Genomic DNA, 25,799 nt, shown 5'->3' with positions numbered 1-25,799 from the left:
AACAATAACTATTTTTAACAGTTTTTCATGCCACTCACCAGGAGTTATGTGGAAGTCTAAAATTAAAAATAAGTAAAAACAGCTGGCTTATGATTTTGCTAAGAAAACTTCAAATATACAAAACCCAGGTGGTTGGCATAGCCTAGTACAGAAAATATCACTGAATAAATATCAAATGAATAATCCTGGCCATTGAGAATTTCTGTCTACTTTCACTCCATAAAGATTATTTTAAACTAGATTTCTTCATTTATCATGAAGAATTATGCATGGCAAACTCGAACCAAATGTCTGGAAAGTGAGTTGGAATGTGATTTGAAAATTTTAGTAACAAATAATATTCTGACTTTAATTACTGAATTCAATTACTTCACAGCCTAGGAACTCACTTCAAGACCTGTGAAAAAATGCCCTTTTCAAAAAAGGAATTAGAAATCAACAACAGGAGGAAATCTGGGAAATTCACAAATATGTGGTAATTAAACAATATACTTTTAAATAACCAATTGGTTATGAAAGAAATCACAAGGGAAATTAGAAAATACCTTGAGATGAATGAAAACACACAACATACAAAAACTTATAGGATGCACCTAAAACAGTGCTGAGAAAGAAATTAATAGCTATAAACATCTATATTAAAAAGAAAGAAAGATCTTTAACCAGTAACCTAACCTTCCAATTTAAGAAATTAGAAAACATTCTTGGTGGGGAACATGGTGTAGTCTACAGAGAGGGAGAAATATAATGACGTACATCTGAAATTTATATAATGTTATAAATCAATGTTACCTCAATTAAAAAAAAAAGAAATTAGAAGACTAAACCTAAAGCAAACAGAAGGAAGGAAATAATAAAGACTAGAGCAAATAAATGAAATAGAGAAGCAAAAAACAATAGAGAGAATAAACAAAACCAAAAGTTGGTTCTTCGACTATATAAACAATATTGACAAATCTTTAGCTAGACTGACCAAAAAAAAGAGAGAAGACTCAAATTACTAAAATCAGGAATGAAAGAGGTGATATTACTACCAACCTCACAGAAATACAAAGAATTATAAAGGAATACCAGCAACATGCCAATGAATTAGATAACCTAGATGAATTTCTAGAAACATACAAACTACCAAAACTGAATCAAGATGAAATAGAAAATCTGAATAGAACTATAACGAGTAAAGAGATTGAATCAGTAGTCAAAACCTTCCCACAAAGAAAAGCCCAGGCCAGATGACTTCCCTAGTGAATTCTACCAAATGTTTAAAGAATTTACACTAATCCTTCACAAACTCTTCCAAAAAATAAAGGATGGACTTCCCAACTCATTTTATGAGTGTTACCCTGATGCCAAAACAAGACAAAGATATCACAAGAAAAGAAAACTAAAGACCAACATCCCTATGAAGATAGTCACAAAAATCCTCAACAAAATACTAGTCAAGTGAATCCAGCAACATATAAAAAGGATTCAACACGGTGACCAAGTAGGATTTATCTCAGGAATGTAAGATTGGTTTAACATATGAAAATCAATCAACATAATATAGCATTTTAATAGAATTTAATATAGCATTTTAATAGAATAAAGGACAAAAACCATATGATCATCTCAATAGTCAAAGAAAAAGCATTTGACAAAATCCAACATCCTTTCAAGATAAAAAACTTCTACAACTAGAAATAAAAAGGAACTCTTGCATCCTGATAAGGGAATCACATAAAACCTAGAGCTAACATAATATTTAATGGTGACTAAAAGACTAAAAATTTTCCCTCTAATATCAGGAACAAGACAAGATGTTTGCTCTTACTGGTTCTATTCAACATTGTACGAGAGGTTCTAGCTAAGGCAATTATGTAAGAAAAAGAAATAAAAGGCATCCAGATTGAAAAGGAAGAAGTAAAACTATTTCTATTAGCCTATGACAGGATCTCGTATATAGAAAATTTAAGAAACCCACAAAAAACCATTAGAGCTAATAAATAGATTAAGCAGGTTTGCAGGATTCAAGGTCAATATTCAAAAATCTATTGTATTTCTATACACTAGCAATTCAGCAGAACAGTCTTTTAAAAAAATGGTGCTGGGACGACTGGATGTACATATGCAAAAGAATAAAGTTGGACCCCTACACCTCACACTATATACAAAAATTAACTCAAAATGGATCATAGACCTAAATGTAAGAGCTAAAACTATAAAACTCTTCGAAGAATTATAGGAGTAAATCTTTGTAACCTTGGATTAGGCAGTGTTTCGTAAATATGACACCAAAAGCACAAATAACAAAAGAAAAAATTGATAATTGGACCGTATCAGAATTAAAAACTTTTGTGCTTCAAAGGATACAACCAAGAAAATGAAAAGATAATCCATAGAATGGGAAAAAATCTGGTAAGTGACTTGTGACTAGAATGTATAAAGAACTCTTACAATTCAGCAATAAAAAGACAAACAATTAAAAAACGGGCAAAGGATCTGAATAGGCATTTCTCCAAAGAAAACATACAAATGGCCACTAAGAACATGAAAAGATGCTCAACATCAATAGCAATCAGGGAATTGCAAATCAAAACCATAATGAGAAACCACTTCATCCACTTGTATGGCTATAATAAAAAAGACAGACAATAATAGGGATTAGCAAGGATATGGAAAAATTGGAACCCTCATACATTGCTGGTGGGAATATAAAATGGTCAGCTGCTTTGGAAAACAATTTGGAAGTTCCTCACAAAGTAAAATACAGAGTTATCAGATAATCCAGCAATTCCACTACAGATGTATATATACTGTACCCAAGAGAAATAAAAACATATGTCCACACAAAAACTTGGACACAAATGTTAATAGCAGCATTCTTCATAATAGCCAAAAAAGTGGAAGCAGCCCAAATGCCCATCAACTGATGAATGGATAAACAAAATGTGGTATATCCATTCAATGGAATATAATTTGGTCTAAAAAAAGAATGGAGTACTGATATATGACACAAGAATGAACTTTGAAAACATTATGCTAAGTGAAAGAAGCAAGACACAATGACCACACATTGTATGATTCCACTCATATGAAATATCCAGACTAGGCAAAACCATAGAGACAGTGAGTAGATTAGTGGTTGCCAGGGGCTAGAGAGAGGGAGGAGTGGGAAGTGACTGCTAATGTGAATGGGGTTTCTCTTTGGGGTGATAAAATGCTCTAGAATTAGATAGTGGTGATGGTTGCACTACTTTGAGAATATACTAAAAGCCATTAAATTGTCAACTTGAAAAGCGTGAATTTTGTGGTATGTCAAATAAAATTATTATTAAAAAAATGAAAGGACATATGTCCTATAGATCTTGTTGGAGGAGTTTGTATTTAAATAGATCAATTTCTTCTTTTTTTCTCCAAAATTAAAATTGACTGCTGTCTATTTGAAAGGACCAATAGATGACTTATCCTTTAAAATTTAAATGACATTACAGTTTAATTATACATATATAATATGTATTATTTGTCTGAATTAGTATCTCATCTGTAAGTAACAGTTTATTTTCAAGTTGAAAATACTTTTAAGTGAAAAATTTCTGAGCATGTTAGTATCCATATGTAGCTCTTAATATGCTAAAATTTAGCATATTTAGTCAATGTTTGAGAAAGGCCTTAGCATTTTCTTAGTTTTTTTTTTTAAACAAACAATTTCTAAATTTGAGCATTTCCTTAGCACCTAGTCAGTTTTTAAAGATTCTTTACTCTTTCTCCAATGATATCGGAGTCAAAGAGTAAATCAATTTCTGGGAACTCTACATTTGATCAGAATTCAACCAATGGTGGAGCAATTAAGTAAGTGTTCCCATAGGATTTCAAGGCTTCCTGAATGAATGTTAATATACAGAAGTTTCTGGGCCTGGGTAAGAAAAATATGAATTTTTCACTCTTCTCCCTCTTCCTCCACACATCATTCTATGCAGAGGAGAGATTATTCAGAAGTCCAATTTCATTCGCTCTTTTTAAGCTAAGTGCACTGGCCTTTTCCCTATAAATACCTATATGAGAAAGGCCACACTTACATTGTCACTGAAGTTGATTAAATGTGTTATATAATTATGTACAATATTATTAGTTTGCAATAAATGACACAAGGGACTATGTTAAATTCTTAATAAAAGCAAATAGATACCATGAAGCTTGACCTTCTGAAGCTGGGTTATTATACTACAGGTAGGGTTGCCAGATTTAGCAACTAAAAATACAGGATGCCCAATTCAACTTGAATTTAAGATAAACAAGGAATAATTATTTTAGTATAAGTATACCCCAAATATTGCATGGGACATACACTAAAAAATTATTCATTGTTTATCTGAAATTCCTATTGAACTAGGTGTCCTGCATTTTATCTGGCAACCCTAATGATGGGAATAAGAAGAGAGAGATTTTATGCACTGTCCTTACAAAGGGTAGCAGTAGGATACAAACAGACTGAGTGGTCCTACATTTCTGTCCTGGCTGGTTACTGAACAGTTACAGAAATTTCCAACAAAGTCCTAGAATTGAGCTGGCTTGTGACGAGATCCTGGTCTATTTTTAGGTTGAGGTAAATGGGACAGTTATTCCAGGGAATGGGGAAAAGCGAGTCACATTTAAAGTTGTGGAGAAGAGGTATGCACTTAAGAGGTGTGAGGGTCTCATTCATGTATTCAACAAATGTTCCAGTGGCCACTAATTGCCAGTATGTGCTGGCTCTGGACATATTCCCACGAGCAGAATAGACATGGTCTCTACTCTCAGAAAGCTTATAGCACAGTGGGAGACTCTGATATAATCACAAAAATACCTATTTAATCACACCGCTCTGAAGAAAAGATGTTGGGTGCTAAAAATCGTTAATCAAGCTGGTATATTACTACTGATCTTTATGGGGCTATTATAATGAATAAACACTATGAAGCATCCTGAGAATAAAACTCGTTAAAAGAAAGCACTACATATTTTCCTGTTTAAGGAAATAATACTCTACTAAAACCATAATTTCTGGAATTTGGTGAATTTCTGTTAAGTTGTGGTATATAATGTGATATATAAGGTTGACTTTTTAAATTAAACATTTACTTGCATATTTATTAGGATGATTAATCTTGTCATTGTACAAAAAGTAGAAGTATGTGATTGTACTTGATGGGTGTCCTCTTCCACGTCCAGCTCATCTTTCATGGCGGTATCCTCGACTGTCCATGTGCTATCTCTGATACAGAGGATGCAATTCCTGCTAAATTGGTAGGGCAAAATTGACACCCGCCTAGTCTACTACATTACTGTTTACTGACAGAGGAAAAGCACTACAACACACTGACAAGGGTACTTGTTTCTGTATGTATCTGGTAGAATTCCAAAGCACTTAACACCCAGGCTCCTCGCTGGGGTCAACGCGGAGGCTCCCAGCCCGCTGAAGGGCAGCAACTTCTGGCCTGGAGGGCAGCTGCTGGTTAACAGCTGTACAGTCTCAGAGCTCTACACTCAAGACCTTGAAGAGGAGCTCACCGCACCCAGTTAAACAACATACATTGCTATTTTCGAATAATGCTTCTCGTGTCTTGCGAATGTACCTGGAACTAATGGACAGACCTCAATTCGGTTTTAGCAATTTTCTTCTCACTTCATAAGAATTCCTTTCCCCTTTTTTTCCATATACAACCCTATTATCTACCAGGCGAAACAACTGAGCGTTTTTTACTGAATGGCTGGAGGAAGGGAGAATTAGAGAACTGAATTGGGGGATGGGAGGGGTAGCGTTAAAAATTTATTTTGCGGGGGGAGGAACGGATGTACTAACAAAATCCTCAAGCAACCTTACCCCGAGTGTCCAGTCCTAACTCCTGGTTCCCTTCTCTTGGACAGGGCTCGGCGGCCCCAGGATGCGGCGAACATAGGAAGACCACAGTCTCTGCCCTCAGTCCTCCTTCCACTTTTCTGCCACCTCGGGCTGCATTTTCCCGGCAGAAAAAAAGAGCGGGGAGCCGCACTCGTCCGGGCGCGGGGCCTCCAGGCGGCGATGGCCCGCCGACCGCCGGGGGAGGGAGGCGAGCCCGCAGCCCCGCGGCCACTCGGATTGTTACGCGCCCTCAACTTCACAGAGCGCGGCGCTCGCGGGGTGCAGCCAGGCCTCCGCCGGCGTCACCCGGGTCCTCGCGCGAGGAGGAGCTGCGGCGGGAAAGCCGAGCCGCCGCCCGCGGTCTCCAGGCCAGCCGCCCGCGGCGGGGGAGGGGCAGCCGGCGCCCGCGTTCTCCCGGCGCCCGCGGCCGGCGGAAGGGCCGCGCATCGCGGAAGCGCGGCCGCAGCTGAGGATCAGCAGCTGGAGGAGGCGGAGAGGGAGAGGGAGGAGCCTCGGGGGGAAGGGGAGGGAGGGGCCCATCAGGAAGCCGCGAACGCCGCCGAGTGTCTGCACACCTCGCTCCGTCTGCCATGGCTGGTTAAAGAACCATCCGGCTCGCAGCGCGGGGGGAGGGCCGGGTGGGGGGAGTGCGGCGGCCGCGCGTGAGGCCGAGGGAGGGGCGGCGGCGCGAGCGGCGGCGGCGGCGGTTCCAGGATGAAGAGGAGAGCTGGCCTGGGGGGCAGCATGAGGTCAGTGGTGGGCTTCTTGTCCCAGCGGGGCTTGCATGGGGACCCCCTGCTCACTCAGGACTTTCAGAGGAGACGCCTGCGGGGCTGCAGAAACCTCTACAAGAAGGACCTCCTCGGCCACTTCGGCTGTGTCAATGCCATTGAATTCTCCAACAATGGAGGCCAGTGGCTGGTCTCAGGTAAATCAACCCCCTTCCTCTCCCCGCGCCTCCCGGCCCCCTTCCCACCGCCCCCGTTCGCTCTCCCTCGTCCCCCTCCTCCTGCTCTCCGTCCCCACCCCCACCCTCCTCCACCCCCCTGCGGTGGGGGGAAGGTTTGGTGTCAGATTAAAACCATGGCAGGGGGAGGGAGGGGAGGGAGAGGATGTCTTCTATTAAAAAGACCTAAAATGGTTGACAGGTCCTGAATTCGCTGTATCCCAAGTGGAAAGTGACCCCTCCGGAGGACTGGCCGCAAAGTGTGGGTTGGGGAGGGGGGCGAGGTTACCACTCGACAAAGTTTGATGGGAAACTCTACCTCCGAGTACTCGAAAAGGTGCGGGGGGCATTTGGAGAGGGAGGAGGCCGAGGCGCGCCGGAGGCAAGGGGGAGCTCGTGCCCCTGTCGCCGGCGTCCTGGAGAAGGGGCCTGGGGGCCGGGCGGTGACAGGGCGGCCGCCGCAGGGCTCGGGGGCTGCCACTCGGGGGCCGGCTGGGTCCACCGAGGGGAGGTGACGGTCGGGCGGGTCGAGGGGCCCCCTGGGCGCTCTGAGGGGCCCAGCTCCATCTCCTGTCGTTCTCTGGGGGCCTCTTCCGCGTCTTGTTTTTATTATGGTTTCCAGAGTGCCCAGGCCCGGGAGGCGAGGGGGCACCGGCCTGAACTTGAATGCGCAACTTGTGAGGCCGGGGGTGGCGGGTGGGCGACCCCGGGAGACTTGGCGGGAGCCCCGCGCCGGCACGGCCTTTCGCCGCGGCTGCCGTTGCAGGTGGTCTCCGCTCCTCCCCCCCGCCCAGCTGGGCTTGGTTGCCCCCGGGCTCCCCCTCCGGTGTGGGGAAAGTGACGAAATCGAGGCCGGGGCTCTGGCCGGGCGGTGTAGGCCTCGCTCTCCCGGGGCTCCTAGCGACAGGCAGCTGAATCGATAGCCTATTGCTCCCGGGGAGGCCCGGGCCGGGCGGGCCGCGGCGACAGCTGCCCCGGGGGAGGTGCGCCTGCGGCCCCGGGGGGCGCTCGCCGCCGCCGCCCTCCTCTCGAGGTCGCAGGCCCAAGGCAGGCGAGTGGGGATGGGGGTAGGCTGGGGGCGGCTCCCCGAAACCCGGCTAAGCGGGGGAGGGCGAAGACGGGTGATATGGCGTTCCCGCTCGCTTTCTGCCCTACTCCGTCCCTTTTCCTACATTGAGAGGGAGGAAGGGGGAGCCCAGCGCTGGACGTGGCGCTTGTCTTCACCCGGGCCGGTCCCCGAATGGTTTTCTAATTTACGTCAGTGGGCAGCTCGCCAGAAACTTCTGGGATCATGGCAAAGCATCCGTCTTCTTCGTCAGTAACAGTCGGAAGTGACACGGGGCATGCAGTCCACTTTGGGGGTAGCAGAGATAAGACTTGTGTGATCATTTCACCATAAACCTTCTGGGGTTTCTCCAGAACTGACGACTTTTCCACCCCAGATCGTTTTCTCTTTGACTAGGTAGATTTTGGCCCTAGATCATCCCGTGAAGAAACCTGATATTCCACTTCAAAGGCATAACCCGAACAAAAGCTTGCTTCCTCCACGCTGCCCAAAATTCCAAGGGCAAAAGTGGGGGAAGATCTCTTTAAAGAGCTCCCATTTCTTCCCCCTCCTGCTGCTTCTGTATTCGTAATACTCCCATCTCCTTCCCAGACTGATGTATGCCAACAGAGATGTTCTCAGACACAAGTCAACTCACCCTACTGGTGAGGGAATTTGGAGAGGACTCTTTTGTAGACTGAACTAATCATGTTAATTAAGTCATACATACAGTCATACATTGCTCACTTTAACACACTTTTTTAAAATAACAGATTTGGGGCCGGCCCCATGGCTTAGCGGTTGAGGTTAAGTGCTCGCGCTCCGCTGCTGGCGGCAGGGGTTCGGAACCCCCTGCGTGGACCAACGCGCCGCTTCTCCCGCCATGCTGAGGCTGCGTTCCACGTAACAGCAACTAGAAGGATGTGCAGCTATGACATACAACTATCTACTGGGGCTTTGGGGGAAAAAATAAATAAATAAATACAATTATAAAAAAAATAAAATAGAATAACAGATTTATTAACGTATAATACACATGCCATAGCATTCACCCATTTAAAGTTAACACTTTAAAAAGCACAAAAAGTTGCCTCCATTCTCTACCAGTTATCCTTGTGCAGGACCTTCCCCTGTTTCTTGAGTGAACCCCATTTTCTCTAGCCTTGGCCAGTTCATTTCCTTTAGCTTAATTTTAGTCTATAGAAGAGGAGGGACCTTTCCACAGAGGCGGCTCTGGCAGGGTTCTGGTTCTAAGGCATTCATTTCCTTAATTTTCCCGGCCTAAGTTGCCCATCTCCATCAGTACTTTCTGGGTTCTGGCCTTCTTTGCCCCTTACTCCTTCTCCTTCCCCTCACACTTCCGCTAGCTCAGTTCTTCCTGTTTCCTTTTTTGTCTACTCTTGCCCTTGTTCCTAGTCCTTCCTGCAAGCTTTTCCACCCACCCCTCCAGTTTAGCTCAGATAGACTTAGCTTTGCTTATTTGTTCCCTAAGCATAGAGTTTTGGTTAAAAGCCTTTTTAGTTATTCACTTTCCATTATGAGTACAATTTATGCTAACAGAAAGTTCCTCCTGTTAGCTTCAGATAAGGAAGCCCCCTCTGGGAGTCATAAATACACCTTAACTTGTTAAAGATAATTAAATTTTGTTTTGAGAGGTCCTTCAATAATCTTCCGAAGTTTAAAACTAAAGTGTCAATGTTTACCTTTTCACTTATCTATCATTGTTCTTTAGCAGTTAACACCTGAGGGGAGAGGACACAGTATTTTGAGGCTAATGCTATCTATCCCTAATGTTTCGCAATAATGTGGTGGGAGGCCAGACTCTGGGATGGTAATGAGATTAATTTTAAGCGTTTTGTTGTTCTTCTATGTTGTCTGGATTGGTTAAAGCCCTCAAAAAGTGATGATTAAAATAATAGATTGTTCAGAGTTTGTTCACTGTTTTCATTTCCTAATTGTTTGGGCAGGCTCACATTTCTTGGAACTGACACATACTATTTGAGAGAATTAACTTAGACCTAGGGCAAAAATTATATTTGCATGATTCCTGTGGCCTTATAAAATGCTATTTGTTAGGAACATATCATTGCTTTTTTGTTCTGACAGCTAGCCCCTTCTCCAGGACACAGTGAGGCCAGCAGATAGTAAGAGGAAAGCAGAGAAAATCAGGAAGGAGAAAAGGTGTTCTGTGTGAAGTGAGATTGTGACAGCAACAGGTGGGAGGATGGTTTTTTGACATTTTAAAACATGAAATATTTTAACCTCAAAAGTATTTTTCTCGGGGCCGGCCCGGTGGCGCAAGCGGTTAAGTGCGCGCGCTCCGCTGCGGCGGCCCGGGGTTCGCTGGTTCGGATCCCGGGCGCGCACCGAAGTACTGCTTGGTAAGCCACGCTGTGGCGGCGTCCCATATAAAGTGGAGGAAGATAGGCACCGATGTTAGCCCAGGGCCGTCTTCCTCAGCAAAAAAAAAAAAAAAAAAGAGGAGGATTGGCGGATGTTAGCTCAGGGCTGATCTCCTCACAAAAAAAAAAAAAAAAGTATTTTTCTTTATCGTTGATCAGAAAATGGCATTACTGTGACATCATGTAAGACGGTATGGTATAGCATTCATAAGGGTAAAATCACTGCTGTGTCGTTTAGCGTGTGACCTTCGTCAAGTTGCTAAGCCTCTCTGAGTCTGTTTCCTGATGTACGCAATGAGAATACCAGCACCTACCTGAAGAGCTGTTGTGAGAACTACATTCGGCAAAGTTTAGGTTGGGAGCTGAACAGAGTGCCAGGCCTCTCTGCTGGGTTTGTTTTCTTTCCTCTTTGTACTTCTAACTCGCGATGTCATTATTAGCTGATACTTTTTCTTACAGTATTGGTAATAGACCTGTGCAAAGGGGACAGACAGGATAGTTTTGTGACTTTTTGATGTGGAATGAGGAGGCACAAGGTGGTGTGGAAAGAACCTGGGATTTGGTGTCACGTGATAGGAGTAGGAGGCTCTACCAGTCACAAATTGTATAAATTTACGTAAGTCTCTTCATTCCTCATCTGTAAGATGGGGATAACAGATTGCCCTCACTAACTACCTAACAGGGCTGTAGTATTCAATGAAATGTTAAATGTGAAGGTACTTTGTAAACTACATGGGTTTGAGTGAACATTACTTTTTTATAAAGAACTGCTGCTTATGCTTGATGCTTGCAGTCTCTTCTTAGAATATTTATGTGTGTTAGTTCTTAGAGGGATGAGGAACAACACTGTATGTTGAAGTGCTACTTACAGGAGATCCTAACAACAGCAAGGAGGTTGTGCTGGTACACGTATTTTGGGGATATCCCGGGTTTACCTTTTAAATCTTTGGTTGCATCTAGTACTTTAAATTGCCTCCATTGCCTCCTCGTATGCTTCTCCTTTTCCCTAGAATGGAGTCCTTTATATGTTTGCTTAAAAGTCTTTTTCTTTTTTCTTTGGGATGTTCATCTTCTGGGGATCTGATTGGGAGACCAATCAGAATGTAGCTTTGTGTGTATCTAACTGGAATTGTAATTCTGCCTTCTTTTTTTTTTTTCTTTTGTAAGGAAGATCAGCCCTGAGCTAACATCCGTGCTAATCTTCCTCTTTTTTTTTTGCTGAGGAAGACCTGCTCTGAGCTAACATCTATTGCCAATCCTCCTCCTTTTTCCTCCTCAAAGCCCCAGTAGATAGTTGTGTGTCATAGTTGCACATCCTTCTAGTTGCTGTATGTGGGACGTGGCCTCAGCATGGGGGAGAAGCAGTGCGTCGGTGTGCGCCTGGGTGGGCCACCAGTAGCGGAGCGCGTGTGCTTAACCGCTAAGCCACGGGGCGGGCCCATGCCTTCTTATATCTTGTAAACTATTTGTGTAAACAGAATCTTAGCAGTAAACAAAGATATTCAGCTCTTTAGGGATGAGAGTTGCTGAAAATATTGTTTCCCCTGAATTGACATTTAAGGCGTTGGAACCTATACAACTAGCAGATTAATAGCCCATAAGTATGAAGTTTTGAGTTACAGTGAGAGATTATGATCTCTTTTTTTAATGCTTATGACTAAATGTAGGAAAAGCACCTTCAGAAGCTTTTCAAATAGCATCAGCAACTATACTGTTTCAAAGCATTAATTAAGTAGGAGTTGTAAATAGGGAGAGGCATTTAATTGGTCATATTTATAACTGGGATAACCATTTAGTCCTATTTCTATTTCGTATGGGTCTCTGACTTTATTGATCATTATAAGTATCCACAGTTATATAAGTGGGATTAAGAGCATGAACCCTGGAGTCAGGCTGCCTGGGGTGAATATGAACTCAACTACTTGCTGATTGGGTTACCTTTGACAAGTCACTTACCTCTGTTTCCTCATCCATATAATAGGGGCAGTAATACCTCAGAAATTTGTGGTGAGGATTGAATGAAATAACACCTGTAAAGTTCTTAGCACCAGGGCCTAGCCCATGCTGTTGCTCTGGTTGCTACTGCTGCTGCAACTGTTACTGTTGTTTAACTCGAACCTCACAAAAAGCTTTTAGGAGATTGACACCTTCAACATCTAACATGTATTGCACATGGCACAGTGCAATGTGAAAAATGAAAAAAGATCTCAATGAGGTGAACTGTTAAAAATTCTTTGTGAATATACTTAATAACTCCAGTATGGTCATCAAAGCGTATGTTAAGCATCAAACAAAAGCTATGATAATAATTATATGCTTAATTGAACACATTAATTAATGATCATTTCCTGTTGCCCAATCACTAGTTATCTCACATTTTATGGAATCTGTTTTTTGTAAATAAATTCACCTAAGAGCATATTATCTACAGGTAAAGTGTTTGGCTGTAGCCAGGTAAATAAAGTCTGACTTTATTAAAACTTCTCATGTGTTTAATTAGGATGGATTTCTTGGTCCAGTGGTAGTTTATCAGGAGAAATATGGCCAGTGGTGGGGCAGATTTCTGTCTTTGAAAATCTTTTATAGTACATACATTTTGGCAAGGTGATTAGGGAATCAATTCGTGGATTTTTCTCTCGGCTTTTCTATTCACTGATAATCCATTGCTGTGAAGATATTCAGTTTTATTCTTTGGTCTATTTATTAGTTCAACAAATAGTTTTCCAGTGCATAGTATTTATAAGATAGGAGCTATGAGAAGAACAGAGGTGATGAATCAGGTATAAATCTTGCTCTCAAGAAGCTTGCATTTTAGGAGCATTTACTTCTCATTTGTAACAGTGCGTGACCCTTTTTAATTTTTCCCCTCTGCTTTATACTTTAATAGATATTTGATTTTTCTCTGGTTTGCAGTACTTAATATAGCAGAAATCCTCTTGCCTATGAGCTTTAGAGGGAAAGAAAGAAGGCTCATAGAGATGGCCTTGGAGGACATTGCTATGATAAATTATAGAGATCATGTCGTAAGGATAAGGTAACATGGATATTTATAGATACACATTATTTTTCCCAGTTGTTCGTCGGTCAGCTAATTGATATCTATCAAAGATTGGCAAAATTAGAATTATGCCCGGTTTTGTCACTTCTGCTTTAAAATAACCTAATGAGGTTTAACTGATGACCACTAGTCTCATTAGACATTATTAACACATCAGAAAGTTGTCTTTTTATTCATGTTGTGCAAAGGATCATCACTGACTTGACTTAGCCAATGCGTTTTTGATTACTAAGAGTTCTTAGAAGAGCAGTAGCCCTCAGTTAACGTATCCTGGCTACCACATTGAAAGATGTCAGCGCGGGTCCAAGTGTGTGCTCCTTCACTGATTATTGATAGATTTGGTTGTGAAGTACAGTTGGAATCATTTAGATCAGGGAAACTCTACTGACCAGTAAAACTTGAGACACGAATGGATACTGCTTTCTGAATCGCAAGTTAAGAAGTGGATGCATTTGTTTTCTTGTGCATCGAGTGTGCGGAAGAGCACTTCCATTGCTAATAAACACCGCTTAATTTAATTTAATTTAATTTAATTAATTTATTTCTTTTAATTAATTTATTTTTTTCCCCCAAAGCCCCAGTAGATAGTTGTATGTCATAGTTGCGCAGCGTTCTAATGTTGCTGTATGTGGGACGCGGCCTCAGCATGGCCGGAGAAGCGGTGAGTTGGCGCACCCGGGATCCTAACCCAGGCCGCCAGCAGCGGAGCGCACGCACTTAACGCTAAGCCATGGGGCCAGCCCAAACACCACTTAATTTTAATCTTTTTTTCTTTTTCATGGTTTCAAGAAAGAAGTAATTGCTTTTCTTGTTGTTTTAGTCTGAGTTCAGATACTCAAGGTTGGAACTAAAGCCTTTTAAGGTTAAAGGAACTAAAATCCTAATTCAAATGAAGATTACATAAGAAGGAATCGAGTCTGTTTTCAATTTTTGGTGCCCTACATTATATTAAAAATATTCTCTCTTATAATTAAAGAACTGAATATTAATGTGTTAGGAGTAACCCTTAGATTATTGTGAGAATGTGAAATTACATTTCTTTTCTACTTAATTCTCTGTCCTTTAAAATTTTTTATTTTTGGTAATAAAGGTTAGGTTACTATTTGCCAAAGTATGTAAGCTAATTTTAGGTGATCTTTGAATGAATATTTAAATTTTAATAGTTTGTACGTTTATTTTTTTACATATTAGAAAAGTTAACTAGTATATATAAAATATTGTTTTTAATGGATTTATTGCTTAAGGTGAGGTAAATTTTAAAGAGTCAATTTAAAGAAAAATAATGGTGAATTGTTACGTGAATACGGCAAAAATCAAGAGGTGATCAAGATTGACTGAAGCTTGGGAAATATAGCATTAGGTAACCTTTTTAAAATCTTCTTCCTTCCTCTTCGAATCAGAGAGTGAGAAAGCTCTTCATTTTATGGCAAAGTAAGTGAGGAAGTAAAAAGGTGACTTGCCCAGAGCTGCCTGGTCAGTGTTTGGCAGTCAGGACTCTAAGTAGGGCTCATTGCTCCTGGGCAGGTACTCTTTCTAAGTTGCCTTTTTATAGCTTTCTTTCCGTTTTCTTCCTATAGGGCAAGCCACCTTTTCTGGATCTCTTCTAAAGAATTGAAAGCTGAATGTTAGCAATTTTTGAGTACACGTTACAACTCTAGTTGCTCCTTTTAGATGATGTTATATTTCTGTGTCTTGCTATAAATAAAGTTAACTTGTTCCACACAGGTATCTTATGTTTTTTTTTTTTTAAAGATTTTATTTATTTATTTTTCCCCCCAAAGCCCCAGCAGGTAGTTGTATGTCATAGCTGCACAACCTTCTAGTTGCTGCATGTGGGACGCGGCCTCAGCATGGCCGGAGAAGTGGTGCGTCGGTGCGCGCCCGGGATCCGAACCGGGCCGCCAGCAGCGAAGCGCGCGCACTTAACCGCTAAGCCACGGGGCCGGCCCATCTTATGTTTATTTGTTCATTAAAAATACGTAATGAGAACACACTATGTGTGCCTCTTTAATCTTAATAATAACTATAAGAATTATTTTTTAAACATTTATTTAGCATGTAATGTGTGCCAGGCCTTCTGCTAAGCACTTCATATGTCTTATTTGCCAACTTGGAAAATAACCAGTGTTACCTATAGTCTAAAAATACAAGGGGATTTAAAGATTTTGTATTAATCGTCATAACTAAGTGCTAAAGAATCAAGAAAGGACATTGATAAATGACTACTGAGGGTTCTGTAATGCAGAGGACAGGTAGGGTGTTAGTGGAAAAATAGATATTAGAATTCATTGTTTCTGGTTAAAATAAAATGAAGTATACTTCTAGGGATGGAAAAAGATTTTTATTACCTTGGTCTTTGTAGAAAATTTGGTTCCAATAGCTGCTTCCCAAGCTTTTGTTCTTTTAGCTTTAATATGTATTTGTCACTACTGCCAACATAATGTAAGTGTCCTAAAACGTAGCTCTCATTATCTCACATCTGCTGATCCCTCAGAAATCTCCAGTGCTCCCCAGTGTCTACCAAATTAAGTAGGAATGCCTCACCTGATATTCAACTGAGACACTGCTGTTCATAAAAATAAATATTTGAGGGGCCAGCTGGTGGCCCAAGCGGTTAAGTGTGCTTGCTCTGCTGTGGCGGCCCGGGGTTTGCCGGTTTGGATCCAGGGCGCGCATTGACGCACCACTTGTCAAGCCATGCTGTGGCTGGTCCCATGTAAAGTAGAGGAAGATGGGTGTGAATGTTAGCCAAGGGCCAATCTTCCTCAGCCAAAAAGAGGATTGGCATTGGATGTTAGCTCAGGGCTGGTCCTCCTCACAAAAAACAAACAAACAAATAAATAAATATTTGACAATAAAAATAGCTAATATGTGAGCATGTCATTCATTTGTCAAATATTATTTGGGGATGTTTCATATGTGTCATATATGATCACATTTAATACTTAAAAGAATCTTTCCTAAGGTATGGATAGTACTATTAACCTTATTTTAGATATAAGGAAAGTGAGGCTTAGAGAAATTAAGTAACTTATGAAAGCTCCCATAGTTTGTGGTGCTGCTGGATTTCCAGCCTGGGTCTGCATGAGATGTGCTGCTAACTGCTCTGAAGTTTTTAGAATGTTACGTGCATTTTAAAAGGATCTGACTTTTTTCCTCATTCTCATCTCTTGATGCTATCACTCTGATAACTTTGCTCACTGCTTTTTTCCTCTTTATATGTAAACAGAAGGAGGGAGGTGGGGCTGAGGGGATGGATCAGTGGGCTTGGAGCCTATAAGCACAGTTCTGGTCACAGCTATAGTACTCACCCCTCAGGCAGATTTAGCACCTGGGCGCTAGAAATCACTTCCCTTGGATTTTGATCTTGGCAGTCATCTAAAGTCTTCCTTACACTTTGGGTGTTCCAGGCTTGCTTACATAAACCATGTGACTAACTTCACACTGGGTTAAACTCACCTACTTTAGTCTAATTAGGAGTTGGTATACTCTGGTTACAGAGTTGGTTCCTCTTCTCCATTAGCCCAAGTAAAAGTACAAACAATATATACGTATTTATTTACTGAGCCTGTAATTTGAGTTTGATATCTACTGAAAACATGCCGATTGAGTACATTTGGCTGAATTTCAGCCAATAGAAATAAGTATCTTTCCTCATAATTATACATGGGGAGAAAAGATCTGTGCCTGGAGCATAGATGAATAATGTGCTTCAGAATAAAGTACTTTTTGGAAGAAGGTTTAAGTAATGTAAATGGGGTTATTTGCCTAGAGAGAACTGGAAAGTCATTTGGAAGCACTTTTCCACAGAAACAGTATCGTAAAGGGAGGTATGACTCCTAGACCAGGTGATAAGCCTGTTTAATCCTTAATGAACTTGCAGTATAGCATTCTTGCAAGTGAAATTTACTTCTCTCACCAGCAACTTCACTCTGCTTCTGTGAAAAAGAAGGCATTTCATTTCCAAGGTTGTTTACTGATTGGGTGAACAAGGAGGGTTGCTCTGTAGGTTCTGGTCTTGGATTCCACTTGCTCTTCACATCAGTTTTCCTAAGTCAGGGATTTAGGGAAAGACTTGACAGTCGGGGTTTGTCACTTTAGTTATCTGCTCTTCCTGTGCCTTCATGTTCACACTTTCCTTGCCACCTTACTCCTTGCACTTTGCAGTGTTGAATACCCAAGATTCTATCATGTACCTCTCAGGATACAGACTTGATATGCATTGGAGATCAAGTCCGTGTGCTCTGAGTAGTATTTTCCTATTACAGCCAATTTTAAAATGGAAGTTATATTCCAGAGGGCTGGGGCATGTAGGAATCAATGAAAAAATGACATTGGAGGAAATTGACGGGTTTATAATAGATCCAAGTAGCAGAGATGTTGGCGGAAAGGCTGATTCCCATCTTCCCTTTTGTCTCTGCTGGGGATCCTGCTAGTTGATAAGGTAAGGTAAGATTACCTTATATGGTTGATAAGGTAACTCTGTAGGTCCTTTACCTGCCTTGCTGCCTGCTGGGGTCCTTTGTAACTAAGGTGAGCATTTATCCTGGGTTTATTTGGGACTGTGCCAATTTCCCCATTGCACCAGTGCAATTACTAGTGATCCTTTGATTCTTAAAAAGGTCCTAGTTTGGGTGATAAGTTATATGGCCACCTACTCATAATCATTTGAGCTGTCTGGTACTCAGGTAAAACCAAAGTCCTAGTCTCTTAAGTCCTCCCATTCACTACTGAATGGCTCGGGTGGAAAAGCCTCCAAGCCCCTGTTCTCTCCAAGTCAGGTCTTGCAGCTGCTGCATTTAAGCTACTGGATTGAGCCTGAGAGGCAGAGTGGTTGGTTAGTCATTTGTCCCCTCCTTGTCTTCTTATAAATATTTATTTATTTATTTATTTTTTCCCCCAAAGCCCCAGGAGATAGTTGTATGTCATAGTTGAACAGCCTTCTAGTTGCTGTATGTGGGACGCAGCCTCAGCATGGCCAGAGAAGCGGTGCATCAGTGTGCACCCGGGATCCGAACCCCGGGCCACCAGCAGCGGAGCGAGCACACTTAACCGCTAAGCCACGGGGCCGGCCCCTCCTTGTCTTCTTATTAGAAAGAAAAGAAAAGGCTAAAATCATTGAGAAAATGCTAGGTCCAGAAGTTAATAAGTTATCACTTCCTTTCTGTATATCTCCTCTTATTTTTCTTGTTCTACTAGTCACTTGTTATACATTTTTTTTTGTTTTTTGTTTTTTTTTAAGTCTTCCCATGGGTGGTTGTTTTTTGCAGAGTTGATTTTGAGGAAAGGCGTTTTGAGGAATGATTCCACTGAGTTGGGATTGTTTTCCTGAGGTATTTTAAAGCAAAAGTTGGTATGGTATTGGTATTAAAACTATGCTACAGGCTCAGTTTTGTGGAGTATCTATCCAGCACCTGGACATCTGGAGTAAAAGTTGACCCCCACAAGTGTATAAACTGGCCCTGAGAAGGGTTTTCAGGAATTGTAGTTTTTCTGGTCTATTGCCAGTTGGCTCTGGAATGTCTTTCATGTTGTAGAATGTCATCAGTAGAGAAGTTGAAGAGATCTGGGTTAGAGTCCTGATTTCATCCTTCTCACCTGTGATCTTATGCTACTGATGTTCCGTCTCTATAGAATCATAGAATTTTATTGCTGGAAAGGACTAATGATTGTCTAATCAAAGCCTTTAATTTTACGTATAAGGACACAAAGGAGCAAAGAGGTAAAGTGATTTGCCCAGTGGCTCACAACTAGTGAGTAGTACAATCAGGATTAAAATCTTAATTAGTCTTCTGTCCTGGTCCTTCAGTAGGGAAAGTCATGAGGTTCTGCGTTTATAAATGACTTACTAACATAAAGTGTTAAAATCTTTAAATGACTTACTCTGCCAGTACATTCTATCTGCAATTTCTTTGTCCCTGGACATAGTTATTTTGATTAAGTTGGTGGTGCTCCATTATTTTACAGATAAGTAAGTATAGAGATTTTCCAGGATGGAGGCAGACTGTCACTCTGGCTGAGTCTCCAGTTTTAATTCTTAGCCTGCCTATACTTCCTTACTTCGGAAAGTCGGTTTCCTTCCAAGAACATTACTCAGGAGGAGAAATTTTTTGCAAATCCAGATAGATGCCTGTCAAAATCTTGTTACACAACTTCCCTCATGCTGAATTTCCATTCAAGTCTTATATCTAAATTCCAGTTGTATCTTGTGTGTTACTGCTTAAGGCCAAGTGACTAATTGAAGCCTCTGAGGGTTGTTATGTTTCTTTTTTTGATAGATGTCATGTTTGATGGCCTAGTGCAGATATCTTAGCACTTGCTGCCGTAGATGGCTGAAGCATGTGTTTTGCCTGAGACATACTGGCAAGAAACAAGTGAAATTTGCATGGTTGGCACCCAGCTTCAAGCAGCCCTTGATTTAGTCTCAGAGTTGACATCTCTGTTTATACCTGCTTGTGGGTGGGTATTATGTGCCTTCCTAGAAGAACTAAAAAAGCATTGGGGCCTACATTGGTTTAATCTTTTTAGAATTGCCCACGAAGAGAAAAGAAAGCTTAATTATGTTGTTAATATTGCTTATGTAGGGAATTTTGCAAAAAAAGTAAAAAATCAGAAACTCCTCAGAATGAATGAAGAGGACCTGTAATATAATCAGGAGAGCATATTGTTAAGGTTCTCTATGGTTGAAGAAGAAGTGAGACTGGACATGAAGACAATCTGTGGTCTAGTAGTACCTCACAATGCATCATCTACTATCTTAATAACGTCCCTGTAAATCCTTACTGTTGTTGAGGCCCTGAGAATCTGTTTTTAGTGTTCCCCTAGTTCTATCTGAAGAGCTTTTGTTCTTCGACATATCGCTAGTTCCATACTTTACTATTGAGAATTTCCTGTCGAATCATACAAGTCATCAGATTATGGCACTTATAAGACAGGCTTCCCACTTATTCATAAGTTTTAAAAATATCATGTATTAATTATAGGAAATTTGGAAAGAAAGAAGTATCCTACCTACTCAGGATAACCATTTTTGATGCATGGGACATATTGTAGCCTTTTTTGTATGCATATGTATATATTTTTAAAATAAAATTGGAATTAGCCCATCTCTGCTGTTTTGTAATGTTTTTATGCTTAATATTAACATTTTTTCATATGTCATTGAATATTCTTCAAAAGCAGAGTTTCTCAACCTCAACAGTTATTGACATTTTGGGGTGGATAATTCTGTTACAGGGGGCTTTCCTAATGCATTGTAGGATGTTTAGCAGCATTACTGGCCTCTAACTAGTTTATGCCAATAGCATTTCCCCAGTTGTGACAACCAAAAATGTCTCCAGACATTGCCAAATGCTCCCTGGGGGCAAGATCACCCTGGTTGAGAACCACTGTTCTGATGCAAAAATTCTCAAACTTTTCGGTCTCGAGACCTCTTTACATTCTTAAAAATCATTGAAGACCTCAAAGAACTTCATTTATGTGGGTCATATTCATTGATTTTTTTTTGTATTAGAATTTAAAACTGAGAAAGTTTAAAAATTCATCTATTTAAGAATAGCAATAATAAACTTTATATTAGCATAATAATATTTTAATGAAAAATAACTGTATTTTCCAAAATAATAGTGAGAAGAGTAGCATTGTTAAAATATTTTCCCAAATCTCTTTAATGTCTTAATAGACATTATGAAGGCATTTACATTTAATCTGTTGTGGAATATTGGTTTAGCTGGTATATATGAAGAAAATTCAGATTTACACAGATATGTGCTTAGAAAAGGAAAAGAGTATTTTTATGCCATATCAGATAATTGTGTATATTCTTCTTTGATACTATATCAAAACTCGACACATGAAAGTTTCTTAAACATTAGTTGCAATGTAGAATCTGAAACCACATCAGAGAATTTTTCGTAGTCTGTTACATTAAAATCCATTAGTCTGCCTTTAAAGCCTTCCCCCAGGTGGCTGCTTTCTCTTGAAAAATTGGAAGATCAGGCAGACTTGAGCCTGCATTCCTCTATGGCAATAACTGGCTGGAACTGAGTTAATAGTGGCTTGTCCTTTAAAAAGGGTTGTATATTCCCCAGTCTGCCATTTAATCTGGCAGGTTTCACTCTTTTGCTTTGCTGCCTGGCCCCTGTTGTATTTGAGAGGCTGGATTGTATCGTAGTAAGGAACAAGTCTGGAGCCAGATTACCTGGATTCAGACCCCAGCTCCCACTGTGTCACTGGTCACTGTGTACCTTCAGGTTATTTAGCTTTTCTGTAGTTTCTTCTGGGTAATAAAGATAACAATACCTACTTCATAGGATTATTAAAAGGATTAGAAGAGCCACTACATGTAAAATCTCTATTGTAGTCCCTGGTCCCGAGTAAGTTTAGCTGATGTTAGCTATTTTTGTTGGAGTTCAAATACCATAATAATTAGCTAACATTTAATTTATCTGGCTTGTACTATGCCTCAGGCAGTGGGCCAAGCCCTTCACACAGATCTATCTCATTAATCCAAACATAACACTATCAAACAGGTAGAGTTATTTTCTCAATTTTGCAGATGAGGATACAATTTGAGAGATTAAGTAAACTGCCTAAGGCACACAGCTAGTAAGTGGTAGCAACATCGAGAGTTGACCCTATGCACCTGTATCCTAAGCCTGTGGGTTTTTTTGTTTTTGTTTTTGTTTTTGTGAGGAAGATCAGCCCGGAGCTAACATCCATGCTAATCCTCCTCTTTTTGCTGAGGAATACTGGCTCTGAGCTAACATCTATTGCCAATCCTCCTCCTTTTTTTTTTTCTCCAAAGCCCCAGTAGATAGTTGTATGTCGTAGTTGCACATCCTTCTAGTTGCTGTGTGTGGGACCCGGCCTCAGTATGGCTGGACAAGCAGTGCGTCGGTGCGCGCCCGGGGTTCCGAACCCCAGGCCGCCGGGCTGCCAGTAGCGGAGCACGGGCTCTTAACTGCTAAGCCACGGGGCCGGCCCCTAAGCCTGTGGTTTTAATGCTGTGCTGTGCTGCCTTATACGACATCCACTTTTAAGTCTCATTGCAGAAGTGGCAGGCTTATGTAAATAGAGATTAGTGCTCTTAATGTTTTTGTAAGTGATTTGAGGAGAGAATGCATATAAATATCCCAAATTTATATAAGACATTAGTTCCTTCAGGTAGTGAAATGCCAAACCCATGGGGATAAACTGCAAGCAACTCTTTTCGTGTGGGTGGAGTGAGGGAGCAGAAAAGCAGTAACTGAATTTCAGAGTAGGTATGCAAAAAATAATACATAAAGAAAAATCACAGACTGCTTGTAGAATGATGTGCTTCAAGATATTCAATAAGGACTTGAGAGTCATTTTAGGCTATTATTTGAAGGTCAAAAGGCCAGCAAACATTTCACACCTATTAGGATAGCTTTTATAAAAAAACAAAAACAAAATAGAAAATAACAAGTGTTGGTGAGGATGTAGAGAAATTGGAACCCTTGTGCCTTGCTGGTAAGAAATGTAAAATGGTGTAGCCACTGTGGAAAACAGTATGGCAGTTCCTCAGAAAATTAAACATAGAATTACCGTATGGTCCAGGAATTTTATTTCTGGGTATATAGCCAAAAGAATTGAAAGCAGAGACTCGAACAGATATTTGTATATCCGTATTCATAACAGCATTATTCACAATAGCCAAAATGTGGGAGCAACTGAAGTGTCCATCAAAAGATGAATGGATAAACAAAATGTGATATATACATGCAATAGAATGTATATGTATAGAATGTATAGAATTCAGCCTTAAAAGTGAAGGAGATTCTGACACGTGCTACAATGTGGATGAGCCTTGAAGACATTATGCTAAATGAAATAAACCAGTCCTAAAAGGACGAATACTGTATGAGTCCATTTACATGAGGTACCTAGAGCAGTCAAATATATAGTGACAGAAGTGGTGTGAATGGTGGCTGCCAGGGGCAGAGGGGAGGCAAGAATGGAGAGTTATTATTTAATGGGTACAGAATTTCATTTTGGAAAGATGAAAAAGTTCTGGAGATGGATGGTGGTGTGGTTGCACAACAAGCTGAAAATGTAAATGTACTTAATGCCACAAAACTCCTCACTTAAAAATGGTTTTAAAAAAACCAGCAAAATGCTAGGCATCTTTAGGAAAAAAAAAAAGTTGGAGACACAATGGAAAATGCTTTCTCCTGTGTAAAGCCGTGGAACATCCTCACTTGGAACTCTAAGTAGTGTTCTGGTTTCTTCACTTTGGTAGAAGGGATACAACTTGGTTCTAGGCCTAGCTCCTTGGATATTTAGCAAGTCATTATGTCTCTGATCCTCATCTGGGGAAAGGGTCTATATAATCCTTACCTCACAAGCAAAGATGTATGTGAATGAACTTCTATACAAATGTTAATTATTTTCAACTTTGGAAAAATAACGAAACAGACTTATTTTCCATTCACTGATGTAGCTCAGCGTGTGGCACACAGGATCTGCCTCTGTATCTTGATGCTGCCTCTTAGAGCGCAGGAGAGGTACGGTGGACACAAAAGGAGGTTTGGCTTCACAGAGTGGCAATTACACACACTGAAAAGAAGGAATAAATCGGCTGAGAAGAAAGCCAGGCTCAATGATTTTCTTTTAGTCTTCGCAGGTTAAAAAAAAAACCAAACAACAAAACTGCAGCAGTATAAAAGAGTGTTAAATAAAATTGCTGTCCCCAAAAGGTAACCTCTGTTAACCGTTTTGCATCTGCCCTTCCACGTACAGATTTGTATAGATTTTTGTTTTATTAAAAAGTGTCATGCTATTCATACTCTTATGGTACCTAAAACAAGAGTTTGAAAGATTAGGACAAATTCGTGGAGGATACTTACAAGAAACTAGGATGTTTTGAGTGGTGTGTATACCTAATATATGACACACCAGGCTAAGTATTTTTATATATATTATCTTAGGACATACAACTCTGGGAGATAGTGGTATTTTCTTCATTTTACAGTCATAAAATTGAGGCTAGGGAGAAGTAGAATAACTCCTCCAAGGACACATGGATGGTGAGACCAGGATTTGAGTCCAGGCACTTTTTATTCCAGAGCTTGCACTTCCTGTCCCTCTATAGCACCACCTTTGCTGCCTATCAAAGATGAAGACCAAAGCCCTGGATCTAATCCCGTTGAGCCATTTTTTAAAAGAAAATAATGTTTTGAATAGTTACTACAGTCCCTAACACTTTATATCTTAGTGATTATTGCATGTCAGTACATATAGAGTTGCCTCCTGCTTTTTCTTTTTGGCTGCATAATACATGGTACCTATATGAACAATAAACTCTTTGCATTTTTGCATTGTAAAATATACATAACACAAAATTTATCATTTTAACCATTTTTAAGTTTACTGTTCAATGGCATTCACGTTGTTGTGCAACCATCACCACCATCCATCTTCACAACTTTTTTTTTCTTTTTGTGAGGAAAATTGGTCCTGAGCTAACATCTGTTGCCAGTCTTTGCCTTTTTGCTTGAGGAAAATTGTCACTGAGCTAACATCTATGCCAGTCTTCCACTATTTTGTATGTGGGACCCTGCCACAGCATGGCTTGATGAGCGGTGTGTAGGTCCGTGCCTGGGATCCGAACCCATGAACTCTGGGCTGCCGAAGCAGAGCTCATGAACTTAAGCACTAGGCGACCAGGCTGGCCCCCAGAACTTTTTCATCTTCAAAACTGAAACTCTTTCCCCATTAAACAGCAATTCCTCATGCCCTCCTCCCCGCAGCCCCTGACAGCCATTCACTATTCTACTTTACATCTCTATGAATTTGACTACTCTAGGTACCTCATATTAGTGGAATCATACAGTATTTGTCCTTTGATGTTTGGAATAATTTTAACTAGACGTCTATTGATGGACATTTGAATGATTTTGTCTCTTGCTCTTCAAACGATGTTGTGCTGCAGGAGCATTTGATCCTGAGTTCCAGAGCGCTCTCTTAGTCCTGTCCTGTGCTTGGCTGACTTTCTGAGGAAGGCCAAAACAAATTCTTTCCTTCTATGCCTCAGCTTTTCCAGGCTATAAAATAAGAAGAATGTTAAATAATTACTTTTGTTACAGTATGGCGTGAGGGCCTGCATAGTTTCTGCTTATAGCTCAAGACCCATTGGGAAAGAGTACTCTTTAAATATAAAGCTTTTCTGTAACTACAAAGCTACAGGCACAATGTGATTATAGTACATTTTAGGATGAGTGAGTTTAGCGCAGAATTAAATCAACCCAAAATGACCAGCATCAGAGTAGCTATGTTCCTTTGGGATTCTCAGATGAATTGAAGCTAAGGAACTGTTTGTGAGGAAACCAGGCTTAGAAGGCCTGGTCTCTGCTTGTCCCTTGCCTGGCACTGGCACTGAGCAGAGAGGCCTCGCCTTCCTAAGAGGTCTCTGTGCTCCCCTTGAGGTGCCCCATAGAGGCTTGGGCCGATCCCACAGCATCCAACTG

The 25,799-nt window shown here is 40.9% G+C and overlaps 2 protein-coding genes across 2 annotated transcripts in view; one reads left to right on the top strand and one right to left on the bottom strand.

Annotated features, from left to right (window-relative positions):
- EXD2 (exonuclease 3'-5' domain containing 2) overlaps nucleotides 1-6,127 on the bottom strand; it is a 97,288-nt gene extending 91,161 nt beyond the window's left edge. The window contains exon 1 of the mRNA XM_058567195.1: nucleotides 5,843-6,127. The gene's annotated coding sequence lies outside the window, so the exon portion shown is untranslated. The remainder of the gene's footprint in view (nucleotides 1-5,842) is intronic.
- Nucleotides 6,128-6,531: 404 nt separating this feature from the next.
- Nucleotides 6,532-25,799, top strand: part of DCAF5 (DDB1 and CUL4 associated factor 5) — a 108,657-nt gene continuing 89,389 nt past the window's right edge. Inside the window, exon 1 of the mRNA XM_058567189.1 lies at nucleotides 6,532-6,788. Coding sequence (XP_058423172.1) covers nucleotides 6,575-6,788 — 214 coding nt within the window. The 5' untranslated portion in view covers nucleotides 6,532-6,574. The remainder of the gene's footprint in view (nucleotides 6,789-25,799) is intronic.

This window comes from Diceros bicornis, chromosome 24 (genome assembly GCF_020826845.1).
Source record: "Diceros bicornis minor isolate mBicDic1 chromosome 24, mDicBic1.mat.cur, whole genome shotgun sequence".
Classification (NCBI taxonomy): Eukaryota; Metazoa; Chordata; class Mammalia; order Perissodactyla; family Rhinocerotidae; genus Diceros; species Diceros bicornis.
The sequence above is the reverse complement of the archived record's forward strand: the minus strand, read 5'-3'. Positions and strand labels throughout refer to the sequence as shown.